Source organism: Lates calcarifer, unplaced genomic scaffold (assembly GCF_001640805.2).
Source record: "Lates calcarifer isolate ASB-BC8 unplaced genomic scaffold, TLL_Latcal_v3 _unitig_2492_quiver_975, whole genome shotgun sequence".
NCBI classification, from domain to species: domain Eukaryota; kingdom Metazoa; phylum Chordata; class Actinopteri; family Centropomidae; genus Lates; species Lates calcarifer.
Window position 1 is genome coordinate 12,075 of NW_026116256.1, and position 22,161 is coordinate 34,235.

The 22,161-nt window shown below is 40.7% G+C and overlaps 1 protein-coding gene and 1 long non-coding RNA gene across 2 annotated transcripts; both read left to right on the top strand.

The window, feature by feature from the left end:
• The first annotated feature begins 3,228 nt into the window (after positions 1 to 3,228).
• Positions 3,229 to 13,117, top strand: LOC108892813 (probable cyclin-dependent serine/threonine-protein kinase DDB_G0292550). Its single transcript, XM_018690538.2, has 4 exons — positions 3,229 to 3,243; positions 7,745 to 7,788; positions 8,201 to 12,840; positions 13,053 to 13,117. Exons 1-3 carry the CDS (start codon positions 3,229 to 3,231, stop codon positions 12,729 to 12,731), a joined length of 4,590 nt encoding a protein of 1,529 aa, XP_018546054.2. The 3' UTR covers positions 12,732 to 12,840; positions 13,053 to 13,117.
• Positions 13,118 to 20,126: 7,009 nt separating this feature from the next.
• On the top strand, positions 20,127 to 22,030 carry LOC108892815 (uncharacterized). The gene is made up of 3 exons (XR_001962534.2): positions 20,127 to 20,227; positions 21,163 to 21,218; positions 21,567 to 22,030. It is a non-coding gene; the product is annotated as an uncharacterized LOC108892815 (long non-coding RNA).
• The last annotated feature ends 131 nt before the right edge of the window (positions 22,031 to 22,161 follow it).

A 22,161-nucleotide genomic window follows, 5' to 3' on the forward strand; every position in this document is an offset into this window, starting at 1 on the left:
CCAGGAGGCCCTGTCTGATCATCCTACCCCGGAGGGTGGTCCTCCCAACCGCCTGTTTGTCCCAGAGCCTGTCCGTTCCCCTGTGCTCCAGTGGGGGCACTCCTCCAAGGTGGCATGCCATCCTGGGTTTCACCGGACCCTGGCTCTGCTTCGTCAGCGTTTCTGGTGGCCCTCCATGTCCGCTGACACTAAGGAGTTCGTCTCTGCCTGCTCAGTCTGTGCCCGGAACAAGTCTTCTCATCGTGCTCCTGCTGGTCTCCTACGCCCTCTTCCCATACCCCATCGTCCCTGGTCTCACATTGCCGTGGACTTCGTCACTGGACTGCCACCATCTGATGGTAACAACACCATTCTCACTGTTATTGACCGATTCTCCAAGTCTGTCCATTTTATCCCGCTCTCTAAACTTCCCTCTGCCCTAGAGACTGCTAATCTACTCATTCAGCATGTGTTCAGGCTTCATGGAATCCCCCAGGACATCGTCTCCGACAGAGGACCTCAGTTTTCCTCCAGAGTTTGGCAGGCTTTTTGCCGAGCTGTGGGGGCTACAGCCAGTCTATCCTCTGGTTACCATCCCCAGACTAATGGCCAGACTGAGCGGGCCAACCAGGATCTGGAGGCAGCCCTTCGCTGTGTTGCCTCTAATCACCCAGTCTCCTGGTCTTCCCACCTTCCCTGGATCGAATATGCTCACAACTCCCTGGTCAGCTCAGCCACAGGTATGTCTCCTTTTATGGCTGCTAATGGCTTTCAGCCTCCTCTCTTCCCTGCTCAGGAGACCGAAGTGGCAGTTCCCTCGGTGCAGGCGCACCTCCAGCGTGCCCGCCAAGTCTGGCGTGAAGCCCAAGCAGCTCTAGCCCGTACTGCGGCTCGGAACCAGAGGTTGGCTGATCGTCACCGCACTCCTGCTCCCCTGTATCAACCCGGCCAGAAGGTCTGGCTTTCCACCCGTGATCTTCCTCTCAGGTCTGACTCCCGCAAACTCTCCCCCAGATACATCGGCCCATACACTATCGACCGCATCATCAACCCCAGTGTGGTGAGACTCCAGTTGCCCCCCTCCCTCAATATCCACCCGTCTTTTCATGTCTCCCTGCTCAAGCCTGTCTCCACCAGTCCTCTGTGCCCTCCGGCCGAACCCCCTCCACCCCCCCGGATCATCGATGACCACCCTGCGTTCACTGTCCGGCAGCTGTTGGATGTGCGGAAGCGGGGTCGGGGCTTTCAATACCTGGTGGACTGGGAGGGGTACGGGCCAGAGGAACGTTCCTGGATCACTCGCTCACTCATCCTGGACCCTGAACTCATTAATGACTTTTACACCAGGCATCCCGACAAGCCTGGTAGGCCGCCAGGAGGCGTCCGTTGAGGGGGGGGTACTGTTATGGTTTGGGTTAGTTTGTCTTTGTGTTGTGCTTTTTCTCTCTGTTCCCCCTTCCCTTTTTTCTGTTTGGTTGCAGAGCTGGTGTGTTGCTAGGGGTGTGGCTGTCTCCTCCTGCTGGCTGATTACACACACCTGTTTCCACTCCGCTCGTTCTCCCTTCGCCTTCTTAAGCCCGGCCTTCACCCCAGCCCTTTGCCAGAGTATTCCTTGCTGTATCCAGTGTGCAAGCTCTCAGCGCTACCTGTGTTTTTGGATTCTCCTGTTCTCTGTGGCTACCTGTGTTCTCCAGTGGCAGCGTTTTCTGTTCCTCGTGTCTTCAGTACTTTCTTTAGTCAGCCAGTCGCCTGCCACGCTGCCTGCCTATTGTTCCTGTGTTTTTCATCAGTGCCTGATTAAAGAGCCATCTGTTGGTACCTACCTGTGTGTGTGTTCTCTGCATTGGGGTCCTAAACTAGAGTTCATAACACTTTAGGCTACTGCTGCTTCTCTCAGTTCTCTCACTCTCAGGTGTAGTTTATGAACTAGTTGCATAACATACATTTAAAAGTGCACTTGGTGGCTGACAGCATTTAGTATTCTGTGAGACACATACCTGATGAAATTACTGAAAATGCAAATCCTGCTCTGACAATTACGACTCCAGCTCTGACAGTAACTGCAACCACTACGACACTTCCTCCAACAACAACAAAACCTTCTCTGACAATAACTGCTACATCTACAATTCCTGCTGCAACAACATCAACACCTGCTCCAAAAACAACTGCAGCACTTACAACCACCACTGTGACTAAAACCACCTTGGCTCCTGAGCCCATGTATATTATCTCAGCAGACTTGCCAGAGGAGCCATTTACAGATGATCTTAATGACCCAAACAGCAGTAAATACAAAGACCTTGAAAAACGAGTTGTAGGAGCGGTTAATAAAATTTCAAATTGTAACCATTTTTCATTGACAGCGTCACTGTTGCATGTGATCGACTGGATGGTAATCAAGTACAAAATTTTAATTTCTGTTTGAATTCATTTTATGAAAATTGTGCTTGAAAGATACCCAAGATCTTCATTTTGCTTCTTTTACACAGTGTAACAAAATGTACAGAGCAAGATTTCCTCGTCGGTTTAATCACTGCTATCTGAAAAGGTTCAGGTGAAAACCTTTTTTCAACTGTGGTTCACAAATTTGATTCATGTGCAGGATTAGTAACTCACTTTGTTTATTCTGCTGTGTAAATTTGGATAAAGTTAATTGATACTTGATATTTGTCTCATTTGGTTTTACAATGCAGACTTGTTCCTCCTGGCCTAACACGAGCTGACAGAACTCAAGCAGATATGGGGATACTGTTAATGAGTCAGCAACAAAATAGTGTTGCTTTACAAGACTTTTAAGTAAAGATCAAATTCATGTTTAACTGTAATTTTTCAGTCAATCCATCCATTAAAGAGTGCTATGCATAGCAGGATTATATTTTCTCTGTGCTACCTTATATGTGGTCAGAATGATTTGTTATGTCAATTATTTGTTAACTGTAATATTTTTTTAAATGAGAAACTTAATAATTCTCTAAAATGCAAAAGCTAATTTTAATTTACTTCAGTGTTTTTAAAAAATGTTTTACAGCAAGTCTAGTTACAGATTCAAGTATAACTGCTGCATCTACAACTGCTGGACATTCAGCTACTGCACCTACAACTGCTGTACCTACCGCTACAGGTGCAACTGCTGCAACTAAAACTGTAGAACTCACAACAAGGCATGTGACGTTCAGGTCACTTCTGAAGACGTTTACAAGTGATTTGCTGGATACATCATCTGCAGCTTTTAGAAACCGATCTTCAATGATTAAGGAACAGGTAAGTTTCATCCTATAATGGGTACACCTTATTGTATTGTCTAATAATTGTCTTATTATCAGAGAGACTGAGCCATTACTCAAATTAAAATAATATTACTAAACATAAGTGAATAAACTATGAATACGTAATGCATCCATTTCATCAATGGTGCTACATACTGAATACATATTTATATATGATGGTAGTGAGGAACATCATCTTCAGAATAAAGGTCAAGTGATGCTTTTTGCGACAAGGTGTTGGGCAAGTGTCAACCACTAAAAAGAATATGTATATATATGTATAACATGTATATTTATATTGTATACAATAAATCTACAATAAATACAAAAAATGTGAACACTGCCTAGAAATATACATCTTAATGTCTTAATGTTACAGTAAACAATAAATAGTTCCTGTGTTCTTTTAAATACTATACTGATGCCCCTTGCTGTTTTCCCCCTTGCTTTCTGTCTCTTGGCCAATTTCTGTTTTGTGCATTACAAATAGTAGATAAATATGAAAAATACAAATGGCTGCTTACTAGACAATCTATATATTGTGCATAAAAAGGAAAATTATTAAAATTTACAGAGGTAATTGATAATAAAGACATCAGGGAAAATATATAGAGACAAATAAAACCACACACACACAAAAAAAAAACACAAAACAAACAAACAAAAAAAAAAAAACATGTATAAAGTATTTGAATACAATGTGTTTTTGTTTCTACAGCTTGAGCCTTTGTACCAAATAGAATTCCCTATTTCCCTCAAGTCCTTGGTCGTGGTGGGATTCAGGTACTTTGCCAACACTTTGTTATACTTAAAGCAGTAGTAGTAGTGTAGCAGAGTAGTGGCCTAAATCCCACATTTGATACAATATTTTTTGTTGCTCCTTCTGCAGAAATGGATCAATCATCAACAAACTTGACCTAGGCTTTGTAAGCACACCAGTTCCTAATAAGATTCAGATCGCAAATGTTTTAATCAAAGCAGCTTCAACCATTGACGGCTTTGACATCGAATGCAGCTCCATCCTCATGGATGGCACATGTAAGAAATACTGGGTGATACTTGATCATAAATTTCTAAAGTTGCACAATCATTTATTTACTTTAGTTTTGATTACTTTTCTCCTCATTTCAGTTTCAAGTGGAGTAAGCCATAAGATCAGTCTCTTTACTGCATCCTGCCTGGTGCTGTTGTCATGGCTACTGTCAAGCCAGCAATAGCATCTGTACTAAATTCCCTTTGGATTTCCTTTAGAACATGGCCACCATCTCTGGTATGAAATAAGACTCTGTTATCTGTGTTATTTGGCTTTGGAGAGCTCACCACCAAATTCAACTGTGCACTAATCAGACACATTAATGACAGTGGATTAGGTATGTTTGTTGAACTGAACAAATTTCTGTGAGGGAACGTCCAGGATCCTGGACAGAATGACACAACCAATTGTAAGCTCTTGGTCCACTGAATCATCACAACAATGACAAGCCAAACACTACAACAACACTATCTATTAAGCCCTGGGATGTCAGAAATAACGGAACTGTCGCATTGTTAATGTACACATGTATCTTGGTTCACTGAGCACTGTGCTATAGCAATATTTAACTTTTGACAACTGCTAATGCTGTCTTGCTTGAACCTTTCTGCAGTCTTTGAATGAATGTAAAATTACGTTTTTAGCTATTAATGAAGGAACACATGCAGGTCACTGAGGACTTCACACTCCTAAACCCTCATCAAAGGTCATGGTGTACATGATATATATGTCAGAACAATGAACTGTCAATTTTCTTATCTATACAAATATATTTATGTAATCATGCATAGCTGTATTCTGTGAGTTTCCTTTCAGTGTTTACAATTTCTGTCAGAAACTTTACAATGATCAGAATACAACATTTTTGAAGAATTTAAACTGTCTCTTGTGTGATGTTTTTGCAATTTTGATGAGTAAAAAGAAAATGGATCAGCAGCGAGTATCAAACCCTGAAGTTTCATTTCTTGCAACTGAATATCACAATAGTGTTACGTTCAGCCAGCCAGGTTTATTCAGATAGCGAGGACTGGGAGTGACACATTATTTAATTTTCCAATGTGATTCTAATGTATTCAAATACTATCTAACAGTCAGAGAGAGCCCCTTCCTGCCACTGAGTTGGAACACATCAGGGAAATACTGCACATCCTGTGCAACAAAGTTATACATACTGAGAACACTTAGTCACTTGAGTAAAAGAACAACATGGAAATGTGTTTTTAGTTCATAGTGCTAATATTGGCAATAGCAATAGTTTGTGCAATAACATGATTGACCAGGCTAACATACATGACAGTCATCTTAAGTGGATAAATGAAAAACTTGTTATCCAGTGAGGGAACTTGTAGTAGTTACAACTACTGCACAACTCATATTAGGCTGACTTTCAGGGAGATTATCTCCCACTACAAAATGGATTGAAAATGCAAGTGTCTGTATCAAACCTATTGTAAAAAAGTCACAAGATATCAAATAAAGTATTGGGGAATTGGGGCTTTTAGGGCTTTTAACAATTCATAAGTTTGATCTTTCCATAACCTGAACTCGTAAAGTCTAGTCGAGTCGAGTCACTTCATTGTCTGTTGTTTTTGGTTTTGTCTTTGAGGGACACTCAGTGATTTCAAAATAGAGAGCAAAAGTGAAAAGAAACAAGTTATTTAAATGGTCTAAGACAATTACACAAGCTTGTACACAAGTTGTTTGCTTCTAGGGATGCTTTTTTTCCCAGTACCTTTAAGCACTCAGAGCCCAACAGAATTTTTATGTGCTTGGGTACTGTAATTACTACTTGTGGCTACAGAGGCCACTGTTGCCACTGTGCAGCAAAACTGCAGCTTTAAATACAATGATTTCATACTGGATCATATTGATGTCATGGCTTAGCACTACCTAAAATAAATTTGGGAAAATTAACCTGATGTATCTTTTCTTTGAATGTGTCCATATAAACATCACTGTTGTGTGCTTTAATTGTGTTGTTTCATTTATTTACAAATGCTTACTAATTACTCCAAATATCATATACAATATCATTAAATATATTTTGTTTATTTATTTGGAAATAAATGACAAAAACTGCTGCAACTACACCACCTGTTCCTCCAACAACAACTGTGGTAACTACAACAGCTGCAAAAACAGTTTCATTTCAATTTACGAAAACACTATAAATAATATACTATTATTTGTTTGTCGTAACTTACTGTTAATCAGGTAGAACTTCCTTCATCGTTCACATGGCACCAGCATACTTTCCTTGTTTCACATGACAAAAGAGGGAGGATACTGTGTTACTGTGCCAAGAATCTGACAGACACACTGTGATTGAGTTCATCATTAAAAAAGCCACAGCATTTCTGAAAAATTTATCACCTGTGAGTCACATCATTAGCCTTTATTTCACTCCAATATATAAAGGCCTTATTACATGTGGAGTGTAACAGAGGGTGAAAGGTTTGCAGTGTGGACTGCAATTAATTAAACACCAAAACAGTTTTAAATAATCTACATCAGAGAAAAAAGAGGAATTAAAACGTTTCATCTTATATCTATTCATTTGGGGTAAGTGCATGTTAAAATCTATATTTACACTTTTGTACATTTATAATCTAAGTGTGTGTGTATGTTTGTGTGAGTTTAATGTTTGTATGTCTAGTTATTTATTATAACGACAAATGTTATCAATGGCCTCTATCCTAATTTTGCAAATGTACAAAATGTGTCTCATTATTTTATATTATATAATAAAGTGATCATTGATTATCACCTGGATTATTAACCTTTTTAAAGCTTTATTTAAACCAAATTATTATGTTTGTATTATTATGTTCAAATAACAATAAGTACAAACTTAAAAAAAATAATAATAACACAGTGATAAGGTAGTGGTTCTTTAAGAGAACTCTTTGCATCCTTCTCTAAAGTATGGTCAGAGATCAGGGTCAGCTCACCCTGCAGTAAAAGGGGTACAAATTTTTTGCTCAAGGACATTTCAGCCCAGTTAATGCTCAAATAAGTGTTTAGGGTGATTAAAGAGAAGTCTCCTCTCTCTATAGAGATCAGCTACAACTGATGAGATCATATACTGCAATTGTACAAAAAGACATTAGAAACTGAAGATGGAATACACAAAGCAAGGATATTTATCATTCAGATAACAAGAAAGAGGTGAAGTTTGTCAGGCAGGCATTTAGTTTTAGCACTAACTTCTAACAACTTGACACAGTTTGTTGGTATTTTTGTGTTGCATTTTCTGAAGTGAGACTGAACTGAGGACTTCTTAAGGTTTGTTTTATAATAGATGTGTGCTCATTCTCCATTAAGCTTGCAGATAAGGTGGCTCACCCTGTAAAGCGTTTATCTCTGGTAAAAAAAATAAAATAAAAAAAATAAAAAAATCTTTTGACATGTTACATCTGTGAGTGAGTTTCTGTCTTGTTTAATTTTACAGATTCATTGACAGGATGGGGACCACACAGATCATATCACTTTTACTGATTCTAACAGGTAAGCTGGATGTTGTTAAATTGATTGACTATCTTGAAACAAAATAATGGAAATCCTGGAGAAAACAGCATGAAGTTAAGGTAGAGATCTTCTGCCACATCTCACACAGCATTTTTTAATAAGAATTCATGACTATTAGCAATTTCATTATTCCATTATGACACTTGTGTCATGATTATTTGCCAAAAAAAAAACAGGCTTTTAGTTGTCGACTTTGACATATATTTTACTGTTTTTGTGTGAGGACAGATGAACCCAATATTATATTATCTTGGTGGTTTAACCTGGTTAATGCTATGAAGTAAAACTTCTTAATTTCTTCTTACATAATGCTTAATATGCCTGATCATGTATTTGGTGAAACAAGAACAATATTTACAACAGTTTCTAAATTGCTCATTCTTGTCAATAGTTACTTTGGATTTAGCAAAGCCGCAATCAACTACAACGGCTGCTCCAACAACAACAACAACCGTTGCTCCACCAACTACAACGACTGCTCCCACAACGACAACTGTTGCTACAACAGCTTCTCCCACAACAACAACAACTGCTTCTCCAATAACTACAACAACTGTTCCTACAACTACAACAGCTGCTCCCACAACAGCTGCTCCAACAACCACAACAGCTGCTCCAACAACTACAACAGCTGCTCCCACAACAACAACAGCTGCTCCCACAACAACAACAGCTGCTCCAACAACTACAACAGCTCCTCCAACCACCACAACAGCTGCTCCAACAACTACAACAGCTGCTCCAACAACTACAACAGCTGCTCCCACAACAACGGCTGCTCCCACAACAACAACAGCTGCTCCCACAACTACAACAGCTTCTCCCACAACAACAACGGCTGCTCCCACAACCACAACAACTGTTCCCACAACAACTGCTGTTCAAACAACTACAACAACTGCTCCGACAACAACTGTTGCTACAACAGCTGCTCCCACAACAACAACGGCTGCTCCCACAACAACAGCTGCTCCAATAACAACAGCTGCTCCCTCAACAACAACTGCCCCTATAACTACAACAGCTGCCTCCACAACAACAATGGCTGCTCCAACAACTACAACAGCTGCTCCCACAACTACAGCTGCTCCAACAACAACTACTGCTCCCACAACAACAACTGCCCCTATAACAACAACAGCTGCCTCCACAACTACAACGGCTGTTTCCACAACAACGGCTGCTCCAACAACAACAACAGCTGCTCCAACAACAACTGCTGCTCCCACAACAACAACTGCTCCTACAACTGCAACAGCTGCTCCAACAACAACAACTGCTCCCACAACAGCAACCGCTGCTCCAACAACCACAACGGCTGCTCCAACAACAACAGCTGGTCCCACAACAACAACTGTTGCTCCAGCAACCACAACAACTGCTCCCACAACAACAACAGCTACTCCAACAACAACAGCTGCTCCCACAACAACTGCTCCAACAACTACAACAGCTGCCTCCACAATGACAACTGTTGCTACAACAGCTTCTCCCACAACAACAATGGCTGCTCCCACAACCACAACAACTGTTCCCACAACAACTGCTGTTCAAACAACTACAACAACTGCTCCGACAACAACTGTTGCTACAACAGCTGCTCCAACAACTACAACAGCTGCCTCCACAACGACAACTGTTGCTACAACAGCTTCTCCCACAACAACAATGGCTGCTCGCACAACAACAACTGCTGCTCCAACTACAACAACTGCCCCTATAACTACAACAGCTGCCTCCACAACAACAATGGCTGCTCCAACAACTACAACAGCTGCTCCCACAACTACAGCTGCTCCAACAACAACAGCTGCTCCCTCAACAACAACTGCCCCTATAACTGCAACGGCTGTTTCCACAACAACGGCTGCTCCAACAACAACAACAGCTGCTCCAACAACAACTGCTGCTCCCACAACAACAACTGCTCCTACAACTGCAACGGCTGCTCCCACAACAACAGCTGGTCCCACAACAACTGTTGCTCCAGCAACCACAACAACTGCTCCCACAACAACAACAGCTACTCCAACAACAACAGCTGCTCCCACAACAACTGCTCCAACAACTACAACAGCTGCCTCCACAACGACAACTGTTGCTACAACAGCTTCTCCCACAACAACAACAACTGCTTCTCCAATAACTACAACAACTGTTCCTACAACTACAACAGCTGCTCCCACAACAACAGCTGCTCCAACAACCACAACAGCTGCTCCAACAACTACAACAGCTGCCTCCACAACGAGAACTGTTGCTACAACAGCTTCTCCCACAACAACAATGGCTGCTCCCACAACAACAACGGCTGCTCCCACAACCACAACAACTGTTCCCACAACAACTGCTGTTCAAACAACTACAACAACTGCTCCGACAACAACTGTTGCTACAACAGCTGCTCCCACAACAACAACGGCTGCTCCCACAACAACAGCTGCTCCAACAACAACAGCTGCTCCCTCAACAACAACTGCCCCTATAACTACAACAGCTGCCTCCACAACAACAATGGCTACTCCAACAACTACAACGGCTGCTCCAACAACAACAACAGCTGCTCCAACAACAACTGCTGCTCCCACAACAACAACTGCCCCTATAACAACAACAGCTGCTCCAACAACAACAACTGCTCCCACAACAGCAACCGCTGCTCCAACAACCACAACGGCTGCTCCCACAACAACAGCTGGTCTCACAACAACAACTGTTGCTCCAGCAACCACAACAGCTGCTCCCACAACAACAACAGCTACTCCAACAACAACAGCTGCTCCCACAACAACTGCTCCAACAACTACAACAGCTGCCTCCACAACGACAACTGTTGCTACAACAGCTTCTCCCACAACAACAATGGCTGCTCGCACAACAACAACTGCTGCTCCAACTACAACAACTGCCCCTATAACTACAACAGCTGCCTCCACAACAACAATGGCTGCTCCAACAACTACAACAGCTGCTCCCACAACTACAGCTGCTCCAACAACAACTGCTGCTCCCACAACAACAACTGCCCCTATAACAACAACAGCTGCCTCCACAACTACAACGGCTGCTCTAACAACTACAACAGTTGTTTCCACAACAACGACTGCTCCCACAACAACAACTGTTGCTCCAGCAACCACAACAGCTGCTCCCACAACAACAACAGCTACTCCTACAACAACAACAGCTGCTCCAACAACAACAGCTGCTCCCACAACAACTGCTCCAACAACTACAACAGCTGCCTCCACAACGACAACTGTTGCTACAACAGCTTCTCCCACAACAACAATGGCTGCTCGCACAACAACAATGGCTGCTCCCACGACCACAATAACTGTTGTTGTTGTTGCTCCCACAACAACAACTGCTCCTACAACTGCAACAGCTGCTCCAACAACAACAACTGCTGCTCCAACTACAACGACTGCTCCCACAACAACAACTGCTCCTACAACTGCAACAGCTGCTCCAACAACAACAACTGCTGCTCCAACAACAACAACAGCTGCTCCCACAACCACAACAACTGTTCCTACAACTCCCACAACAACTGCTGTTCAAACAACTACAACAACTGCTCCGACAACAACTGTTGCTACAACAGCTGCTCCAACAACAACGGCTGCTCCAACAACTACAACAGCTGCTCCCACAACAACAGCTGCTTCAACAACAACAGCTGCTCCAACTACAACAACTGCTCCCACAACAACGGCTGCTACAACAACTACAACTACTGCTCCCACAACTACAGCTGTTCCCACAACAACAACTGTTGCTCCAGCAACCACAACAGCTGCTCCCACAACAACAACAGCTACTCCTACAACAACAACAGTGGCTCCCACAACAACAGCTGCTTCAACAACAACTGCTGCTCCCACAACAATTGCTCCAACAACTCCAACAGCTGCCTCCACAGCAACAACTGTTGCTACAACAGCTTCTCCCACAACAACAATGGCTGCTCCCACAACCACAACAACTGTTCCAACAACAACTGCTGTTCAAATAACTACAACAACTGCTCCGACAACAACTGTTGCTACAACAGCTGCTCCCACAACAACAACGGCTGCTCCAACAACTACAACAGCTGCTCCAACAACTACAACAGCTGCTCCAACAACAACTGCCCCTATAACTACAACAGCTCCAACAACTACAACAGCTGCCTCCACAACAACAACTGTTGCTACAACAGCTTCTCCCACAACAACAACAACTACTTCAACAACAACAACTGCTGTTCCCACAACAACTGTTGCTCCATCAACCACAACAGCTGCTCCCACAATAACATCTGCTGCTCCCACAACTACATCTGCTGCTGCCATGACTACAACAGCTGCTGTGTCAACTACATCAGCTGCTCCCACATCAACAACAGCTGCTGCATCAACCACAACAGCTGCTCCCACAACTACCACAGTTTCTGCGACAACTACTGCTCCCACAACTACACCTGCTTCTATGACAACTACAACTGTAGCTCCCACAACTACAACGGCTGCTCCCACAACAACAACAGCTGCTCCAACTACAACAGCTGCTCCAACAACAGCTGCTCCAATAACTCCAACAGCTTCTCCCACAACTACATCTGCTACTCCCACAATTACAACAGCTTCTGTGTCAACTACAAGAACTGCTCCCACAACTACAATAGCTTCTGCGTCAACTACAAGGACTACTCCCACAACTACAACAATTGCTCCCACAACAACAGCTGCTCCCACAACTACAAATACTGCTCCCACAACTACATCTGCTACTCCCACATTTACAACAGCTGCTGCGTCAACCACAACAGCTGCTCCCACAATTACCACAGCTGCTGCGACAACTGCAACTGCTCCCACAACTACAACAGCTGCAGCAACAACTACCACTGTGGCAACAACACCCTTGGCATCTGAACCTGTTTATACTGTCTCAGCGGAATTGCCAAACGAGACTTTTACAGAGGATCTCAAAAACCGGAGCAGCAGTCAATTCAAAGCTCTCGAACAACGAGTTGTAGGAGCAGTGAGTAAAATTCCTAATTCCATACATTTTGCATTGACTATGTCACTGTTGCCCATGACCAGTTGGACAGTTTTTTCAGTCAAATACAAGTCACTTGAGTTACTACAACTATAACAAATGTATTAAATAATAATAATAAATTCTGCTTCATATTCATATTATGTTTGTGCATAAAAGCTACCCAAGGACTAAATTTTGCTTTATTTTTACAGTGTAATAAAACATACAGAGCAAGATTTCCTCGTCGGTTTAATCGCTGCTTCGTGAAAGAGTTCAGGTAAAAACATTTTTCCAACAATGGTTCATAATTAATAACTTCTTGTAAATATCACATTTGGATGCAGTTACATAATTGTCTCATTGTGTTATTTGACATTTGCTTCAATTGGTTTTATGATATAGGGCTGTTACACGAGCAACGGGAACTCAAGCTGATCTGGGGGTTGCCTTCCATCCGACTACTAACACTACAAACCTCCCACAGAATAGTGAAGTTGCTCAAACTTTAATAGACGCTGCAAGTAATTCCAGCAATGGTTTCAATGTGACCTTTAATACCAACACAATCCAAGTAATATGTAAGTAAACACAGGAGAGATCTGAAATAACGTGGTGCTTATGCTCTGTTTTTAATTAAGTAAATAATAGTTATGTTAATATATAGGAAATGCAGGAAAAGAAGAGGATGTAGAATACTCACTTTTCAATTTTCACATTTTTTGTGTTATACTAATATATTCTCAATGCTACCTTGTGAGGAGCTAGAATGCTTGTTTTTTTTAATTACTTATCAGCTATAAGATTCTTCACTTCAAATCAGATCAAATTTTTTACTTGTTGTTTGACAGCAAGTCCACTTACAACTACAACCACTGTACCTACAAGCACCAGTTCTACAACTGCCACTCCTGCAACTGCTGCACCTACAACTCTAGCACTCACAACAAGACGGGTGGTTTTCAGATCTGTTTTGGACACATTTACAAGTGATCTGGCAAATCCATCATCAGCTGGTTTTAAAAACCGAGCTTCCATGATAAAGGGTCAGGTAAATATCAACCTTAGAACAAGATTATTGTATTATTTTGTCAGAGAGATCACTCAAAGCATTTAAACAGTGTTATTGAAAAACAAATGTCATAAAATATTAATAGGTTTAAACAAATAATACATCATTTTGGATGGCAGTGAGGTATATCATCTTTAGAATAAATTTTAAGAAATATACACCAGGCAACAAAACAAATACAAGCTGCTTGAATACAATTCGTTTTGTTTGGTCTCCACAGCTTGAACCTTTGTACCGAACGGAATTCCCTTCTTCCTTCAGGTCCTTGAATGTAGTGGAATTCAGGTACTTTTGTTAAAACTTTGTTATATTTTAAGAGTTGTTGCAGAAATCTCACATTTCATACAATACTTTTTGTTACTCCCTCTGTAGTAATGGATCAATCGTCAACAAAATGGACCTTAGTTTCATAAGCACATCTGTCCCTAATAAAACTCAGATTGCAAGTGTTTTGATCAAAGCAGCTTCAAACGTCACTGGCTTCGACATCGAAGGCAGCTCCATCACCGTGAATGGCACACGTAAGAAATACTGAGTGATGATCAGAAATGTCAAAAGTTGCACAATCATTTATTTAAAGTTTTGATCACTTTTCTCCTCATTTACAGCTTCAAGTGGAGTAAGCCACAAGATCAGTCTCTTCACTGCATCCTGCCTGGTGCTGTTGTCATGGCTACTGTCAAGCCAGCAATAGCATCTGTACTAAATTAAACTGTGCACTAATCTGACACATTAATGGCAGTGGTTTAGGTTTGTCTGTTGAACTGAACAGATCTCTGTGAGGGAACGTCCAGGATCCTGGACAGAATGACACAGCCAACTTTAAATTCTTGGTCCATTGATTCATCAGAAGACTAGCAAGTCAAACAATAGAACAACACTGTCTGATGTCAGAAAATAATTGAATTGCTGCACTATTAGTGCACAAATGTATCTCAGTTCACTGAGCACTGTGTTATAGCAATATCTTCATGACAATTACTAATACTGTCTTATTTAAACTTTTCTGTCATCTCTGAATGAATGTGAAATTGTTAAGATGTATGCCCTAAATTAAATGAAGGAACACATGCAGGTCTTTGTGGGCTTCACACTCCAAACTCATATAATTTCCTCAAAGGTCATGGTGTATATGATATATATGTAAAAACAATGCACTGCCAACATTCTTATCTATACAAATATATTTATGTAATCATGCATAGCTGTATTCTGCAAGCTTTCTTTCAGTGTTTACAATTTCTGTCAGAAATGTTACAATGATCAGAATACAGCTTTTTTAAAGAATTTAAACTGTCTCTTGTGTGATGTTTTGCAATTCTGGTGGGTAAAGAGAAAATGGATCAGAATATGATTCAGATGAGGAGTTCCAATTAAAATAGCAGTGAGCATCAAACCCTGAAGTTTCTTTTATTGCAAATGAATTTCACAATGATGTCTTAAGTTCAGCCAGGTTTATTCAGATAGAGTGGAGTGAGGACTGGGAGTGACTCGTTTAATTTTCCTGTGTGATTCTAAAGTATTCAAATACTGTCAGACGGCCTGAGAGAGATGTTGTTCTTATAGTACATCACCTCAAACTCAGCAAAACCACCAGCATCAGCTATGAATCTATTTTCCAAAATAGCTTCCATAGAAAAGAAGCACTTTAATAGACTGTTGTTCTGTGATAGACTTTAGGCTACTGCTGCAACAACAATTCACATATTAAAGTCAAAAAGTTATCTCACTCTCAGATGTATTGTCACGAGGTCAGCTCCTTGACCTGTCTGTCAGTCTGTCTGTTCGTCTGTCTCTGTGTTGCCTGCCCCTCCCCCTTGCTCTCTGTCTCTCCTGCTGGATCTGCCACTCCACACCTGCCATTCCTCTACAATCAAGCTCACCTGTTTCCTATCAGCCCATCACCCAGGATGTACTTAATCCCTGCTCCTGCCTTCAGTCCCTGCCGGATCGTCACTCCAGTACATAGTTTGTCTTGAGAGAACTTCGGCTCCTCTTTGCCTTTGCTAGTCAGTTCGTTACTTACCTGGTTGTCTTTGTCTAGTTCCTGCCTGCCGGCCAGCCCACCAGCCCACCTGCCATTCCCTCCAGTCCTGCCAACCCTTCTCCACCCCTGGACTCCTTCCCTTGCTGCAGCACCCCTCTCTGGACCAGCACCATCCTGACCCCTTCACACCACCTATTCCTAAATAAACATTGTTTGTCTTGCAATCTGTGTTCTGCTTCTGGTGTTCCTAGCTCAGTCGTGACATGTATTTTATGAACTAGTATCACAACACCCATTTAAAAGTTCATTTGGTGGCTGATATCATTAAGTATTCTGTGAGACACTGATGAAATTACTGAAAATGTTCATGCTTAAAGATTCTTTACTCATTAAAGCTGCCCTGCGTTAATGGTCTGTATTGCCTATTTACACTTTACACAGAAATTTCATTGCAATTTGATTTTCAGCAATTCAATTGCTCAGGTAACATATAGGGTCTTTCACATAATTGATACACAGGTGTATGGTGTGGTGCACAGGTCAGGGTTTTTTATTACCCACACCCACACGACCCATTGTCGGAGCCAATCCACACCACCCAAACCACAAAAACATGCATTATTCAACCACCCGAACCCGACCTCACCCGGCCAAATCACCAAATGCATCATAAATTAAGTGCAGAGAGATTGTAAGATAGATATAGGCCACTTTATAATTCAATACTACAGATTATTGATGGCCAGGGCATACACCCTCTGGTGTGTGTGTGTGTGTGTGTGTGTGTGTGTGTGCGCGTGCGTATTCAATAAGAGAGGCTGCTATAAAGGTGAGCTCATGAGTACATCTCAAACTCTCACCTAAACAATTAGGACATTTTGCAATCTTCAGAAACACATGCTTCAGTTTTTGCCAGTGTTTGTGGGCTAGAAAAGCCAAATAGTCAGCTCCAGCAGCTTAAAGGAAACAATGAGGTCTGACCTCAAAGGAAGTATATAGGCGCTCAAACATGCTTAGCTGGACTCTGAGAGTAGAGAAAGGTGCTTCAACACGCAAGCCCTATACCTCAGCCCTCACAATGACAAGTACAGAGACACAGACTCTCCCCACCAGTGTCCCAAACCCCTGCCCTGTCTCTGCCTTACTGTCTCTGCTCTGCACCCAGGACACCACCACCTTGGCACTCCTGATATCTCCACACAACCAGCTCTTCTCCTCTCAGCTCCCCTCCACTCAGCCTGAAGAGCAAGCCTCACAATCAGAATCAGAATACTTTATTGATCCTTTGTGGGAGATTGTTGTGTTGCAGTGCTCCATTTCACATATATAAACAGAAAAATTCAAAAATAGATATTTAAAAAATCAAATAATAATATAACACCTATCTTCAGAGTATAAAAATATAACAATATATCCCATCAGTAATAAACAATATGTACATAGTTAATATTTACATGACAAGTGGTCCTGCTGGCTTACCACTGAGAAATTCCTGAGCACAAGCTGTTCCTTGGTAAGAAAGTGCTATCTTAACCCTAGAGCTGTGGGAAAAGGAGACCCTTGGAAACCTTCAATACCTGGTGATCCACAGAGGAACACATGACCTGCACAGCCTCCATCAGAACACTGCTGAAGCAATGGGAAAGATGGCTGAGCATTCCAGTAGAGTTTCTTGACACTTTTGTGTCCACTATTGTGGTCTCCACCCTACTGTCTTGGACAGATACTCCTCTACATGTTATCCATGACATTAATATGGAAATCAGAAGAGGATGTGCCATCTCACCCAACGTCCACCTGGCCCTCCACTCAACCATTGTCACTTGGGAACTCTATCAATGATCTCCATCTTCACAAAGAGAGGATGAAGTTATTAGCAAAGACCCAGTCCTGGGAAGGAATCCATCCTCCCAGGATTATTCCCCCTGCTGTAAGGAGACACAACACTTCAGAACCCCCTACTTCCCATGCCCCCACAACCTCACCACTAGAGAACGCTACCTCCTTGACCCAACAACCCCTTTTACACTATATGCAGCAGAGACTTGAAGCAGCATCCGCCCCATGTCTCCCTCCCCACCCACTGCAATGGAGCTATGTTGAAGTTGTAGCCCAACCTACTGCCCCTTCCTGCCTCTGAGTCGGAACACATCAGGGAAATACTGCACATCCTGTGCAACGAAGTTATACATACTGAGAACACTTAGTCACTTGAGTAAAAGAACAACATGGAAATGTGTTTTTAGTTCATAGTGCTAATATTAGCAATAGTTAGTGTAATAGTATTTATGAATATAATACAAGACTTCATAAAATATATGTCAAATTATGATTCAGTATTATAAACATATAGATGTATTGTGTTTGTATTGCCTGTGTCTTATGTAAAAAAAAAGATTTGTAAACATGTACATTGTATATTGTGTACTGTCCATATTGTGTACACACCATCAGTATTTTCTGTATATCTGTAGCATGTATATTATTATTATTATTATTTTTAAAATATAAAAAATATATTTTTTATATGTTTTCTTTTATTTCTGTTAAAGGAATAACAACAAATGCCTTCTGTGCTTCAATATACATGGCCAACAAAACCGATTTTGATTCTGAGAGATGGTTTGTAGGTATTTTCATATTTGACTCACCATTCAGGTTCATTCTGATTGTCTTTAATGCATTAGTTGCATATAAGCTGTTGGAATTCCCTGAACTCTGAATTTATTAACTCAAAGACACTGACATAATTGTGTTGACAGAAACATGGTGTCCAAATGATCTGTTCACTCACTGTCCTCCAGGATATAATGAAGTCAGCAACCCTGCCGTACAGCTCAGATATAATGTCTACTCTTCAAGGTCTGTTTCTTTTTTAAAGAAGTTCAGAGGAAACCTGAGGGCAACAAGTGTCCTTTTCTCATCCTGGTAATTCTGTGGCAGAACAGATTGAAGAAGGGTATCTGTAGTAAGTCTCTTGCTACAGATACGCATAACCGGGCTAACTTACATGACAGACATCTTAAATGGATAAATGAAAAACTTGTTATCCAATCAGGGGACTTGTATTAGCTACAACTACCGCTCAGCTCATATTAGGTTGACTTTCACATCTGCTAGAGGATTATTTACAAATGTTTACAATATCTTAATGTGTCAGAGGGAGATTATATCCCACTACACAATGGATTGAAAATGCAAGTGTCTGTGTTAAATTTATTGTAAAAGAATATCACAAGATATCAGACTAAGTATTGGGGAATGAGCCTTCACCTCTCATTTAGGCCTTTTAACAATTCATAACTTTGATTTTCCCATAACCTGAACTTGTAAGGTCTAGGTTCTATGTTCTGCCTTGTTTTCCAATGTGTTTACAAAACAGAACATTTTTGATATAAAAATTTAAAGTTATTTAAATGGTTTAGGACACTTGAGAATGAACTCCTTATAAACCAAATAAAATATTCAAACTAAATCTATGACTTTTAATATAATGTTTCAAGTATAAACTACTCCACTGCCAATGGAAATGAAGGGGATATGTAAATGATTTTGCAGGGCATACATGAGAGCCCAACAGAATTTAATGCACTAGAGTCTCTACCACTTGTGGCTACAGAGGCCACTGCTGCCACTGCACTGTTGTTTTAAATACAATGATTTCATACTGGATCATATTGATGTCATGGCTTAGCACTACCTAAAATAAATTTCAAGAAATTAACCTGATGTTGCTACTTTGGATGTGTCCATGTAAACCCCACTGTAGTGTACTTTAATTATATTGTTAATTTTTTTTACAATTTAACTCAGACAACTCAAAATATCAAATACAATATTCACTTAATATATTAAAATTTGCTAATATGTAATAATCTCACTTTTGATGTGTTTCTTACTGTTCCATTTCACTTCACTAAAACATTATATACAATACACAATTATTTTATGTGATAATTTCCTGTTAAACAGGTAGAACTTCTTTCAACATTCACATGGGCGGAATGCACCAGCATACTGTCCTTGTTTCACATGACAAAAGAGGGAGGATACCATGGTATTGTGCCAAGAATCTGACAGATTGAAAGATAACACACACTGCGATTGGGTTTTGTTCATCACTAAGATGTCACAACATTTCTGAAAAATTTATCACCTGTGAGTCACGTCATTAGCCTTTATTCCACCCCAATATATAAAGGCCTTATTACATGTGGAGTGTAACAGAGGGTGAAAGGTTTGCAGTGTGGACTGAATGTTATTACCACCAAAACAGTTTAAAAACATCTACAGAGAAAAAGAGAGGAACTAATATTATCTATTTATTTGGGGTAAGTGCATGTTAAAATCTATATATACACTTTTGTACATTTATAATCTAAGTGTGTGTGATGTCTCTGTAAGTTTAATGTTTGTATGTCTGGTTAATTATTATAGCAACAAATGTTATTAATAGCCTCTATCCTAATCTCATTATATGATATTATATATATGTTATATTGTATTATATTATATCATATTATATTATAATATATTATAAAGTGATAATTGATTATCACTGGGATCATTAACCTTTTTCTAATATGTTTTGAAATCCCTGTTTTTAGGATTTTTGTAATTTAAAGCTTTATTTAAATGTAATTATTAATTTTGTTCAAAATCCATATTAAATACAAACTTTAAAAAATATATAATACAGTGATGAAGTAATGGTTCTTTAAGAGAACTCTTTCCAGTTAATGCTCAGATTAGTGTTTAGGGTGATTAAAGAGAAGTCTCCTCTCTCTATGGAGATCAGCTACGGCCTTGATGAGATTATATACTGCAATTGTACAAAAAGACATTAGAAACTGAAGATGAAATACACAAAGCAAGGATATTTATCATTCACATAACAAGAAAGAGGTGAAGTTTGTCAGGCAGGTGTTTAGTTTTAGCACTAACTTCTAACAACTTGACATAGTTTGTTGGTATTTTTGTGTTGCATTTTCTGAAGTGAGACTGAAATGAGGACTTCTTAAGGGAAATAAGCTTTTTTCCCAAATAACTGGCAGCCATTCTCCCCAGTGAGTTGGATATGTAATTTGCTGGTAATTTTCCAAAAGAAATCTACACAACAGTTATGTTTTGTAATAGATGTGTGCTCATTCTCCATTAACACTGCAGATATGGTGGCTCACCCTGTAAAGCGTTTCTCTTAGGTTAAAAAAAAATCGTTTGACATGCTACATTTGTGAGTGAGTTTCTGTCTTGTTTAATTTTACAGATTCATTGACAGGATGGGGACCACACAGATCATATCACTTTTCCTGATTCTAACAGGTAAGATGAATGATGTAAAATTAATTGACTAACATGAAACAAAATAATGGAAAATGAGAACAACATGAAGTTAAGGTAAAGATATTTGACACGTACCACCCAATAGTTTCTGTATAAGAACTCATGACCATTATCAATTCTATTATGCTTTAGGCATGTTTTACTGTGTTTGGTTGAAGAAAAATTAAATCAAAGCTAGGTTTTCTTAATGCAGTGGTTTAACCTGGTCACTGCTGTAAAGTAAATCTCAAGTATTTCTACATTAAATAAAGGTATGCCTGATCATGTATTTGGTAGAAAAGCAACAATATTTACAATAAGTTCTAAACTGAAGAATCTTGTCAATAGTTACTGTGGATTTAACAACTCCACAATTATCAACTACAACACCTGCTCCAACAACCACAACGGCTGCTACAACATCTACAACAGCTGCGCCAACAACTACAACAGCTGCGCCAACAACTACAACAGCTGCTCCAACAACAACAACATCTGCGCCCACAACTACAACGGCTGCTCCAACAACTACAACAGCTGCTCCAACAACAACAACAGTTGCTCCCACAACCACAACAGCTGCTCCAACAACTACAACAACGGCTCCAACAACAACAACAACAGTTGCTCCCACAACCACAACGGCTCCTCCAACAACTACAACAGCTTCTCCAACAACTACAACGGCTCCTCCAACAACTACAACAGTTACTCCCACTACAACAACAGCTGCTCCAACAACTACAACAGCTGCTCCCACAACAACAACAGCTGCTCCAACAACTACAACAGCTGCTCCCACAACCACCACAACAGCTGCTCCCACAAACTACAACACCTGCTCCAACAACCACAACGGCTGCTACAACATCTACAACAGCTGCCGCCAAACAACTACAACAGCTGCTCCAACAACATCAACATCTGCGCCCACAACTACAAC

What these genes read in the sequence shown, in the direction of transcription:
- LOC108892813 (XM_018690538.2), top strand. An exon ending in ACTTTTACTGATTCTAACAG is followed by an intron (nt 7,789 to 8,200) that starts GTAAGCTGGATG and finishes TCTTGTCAATAG; the next exon opens with TTACTTTGGATTTAGCAAAG.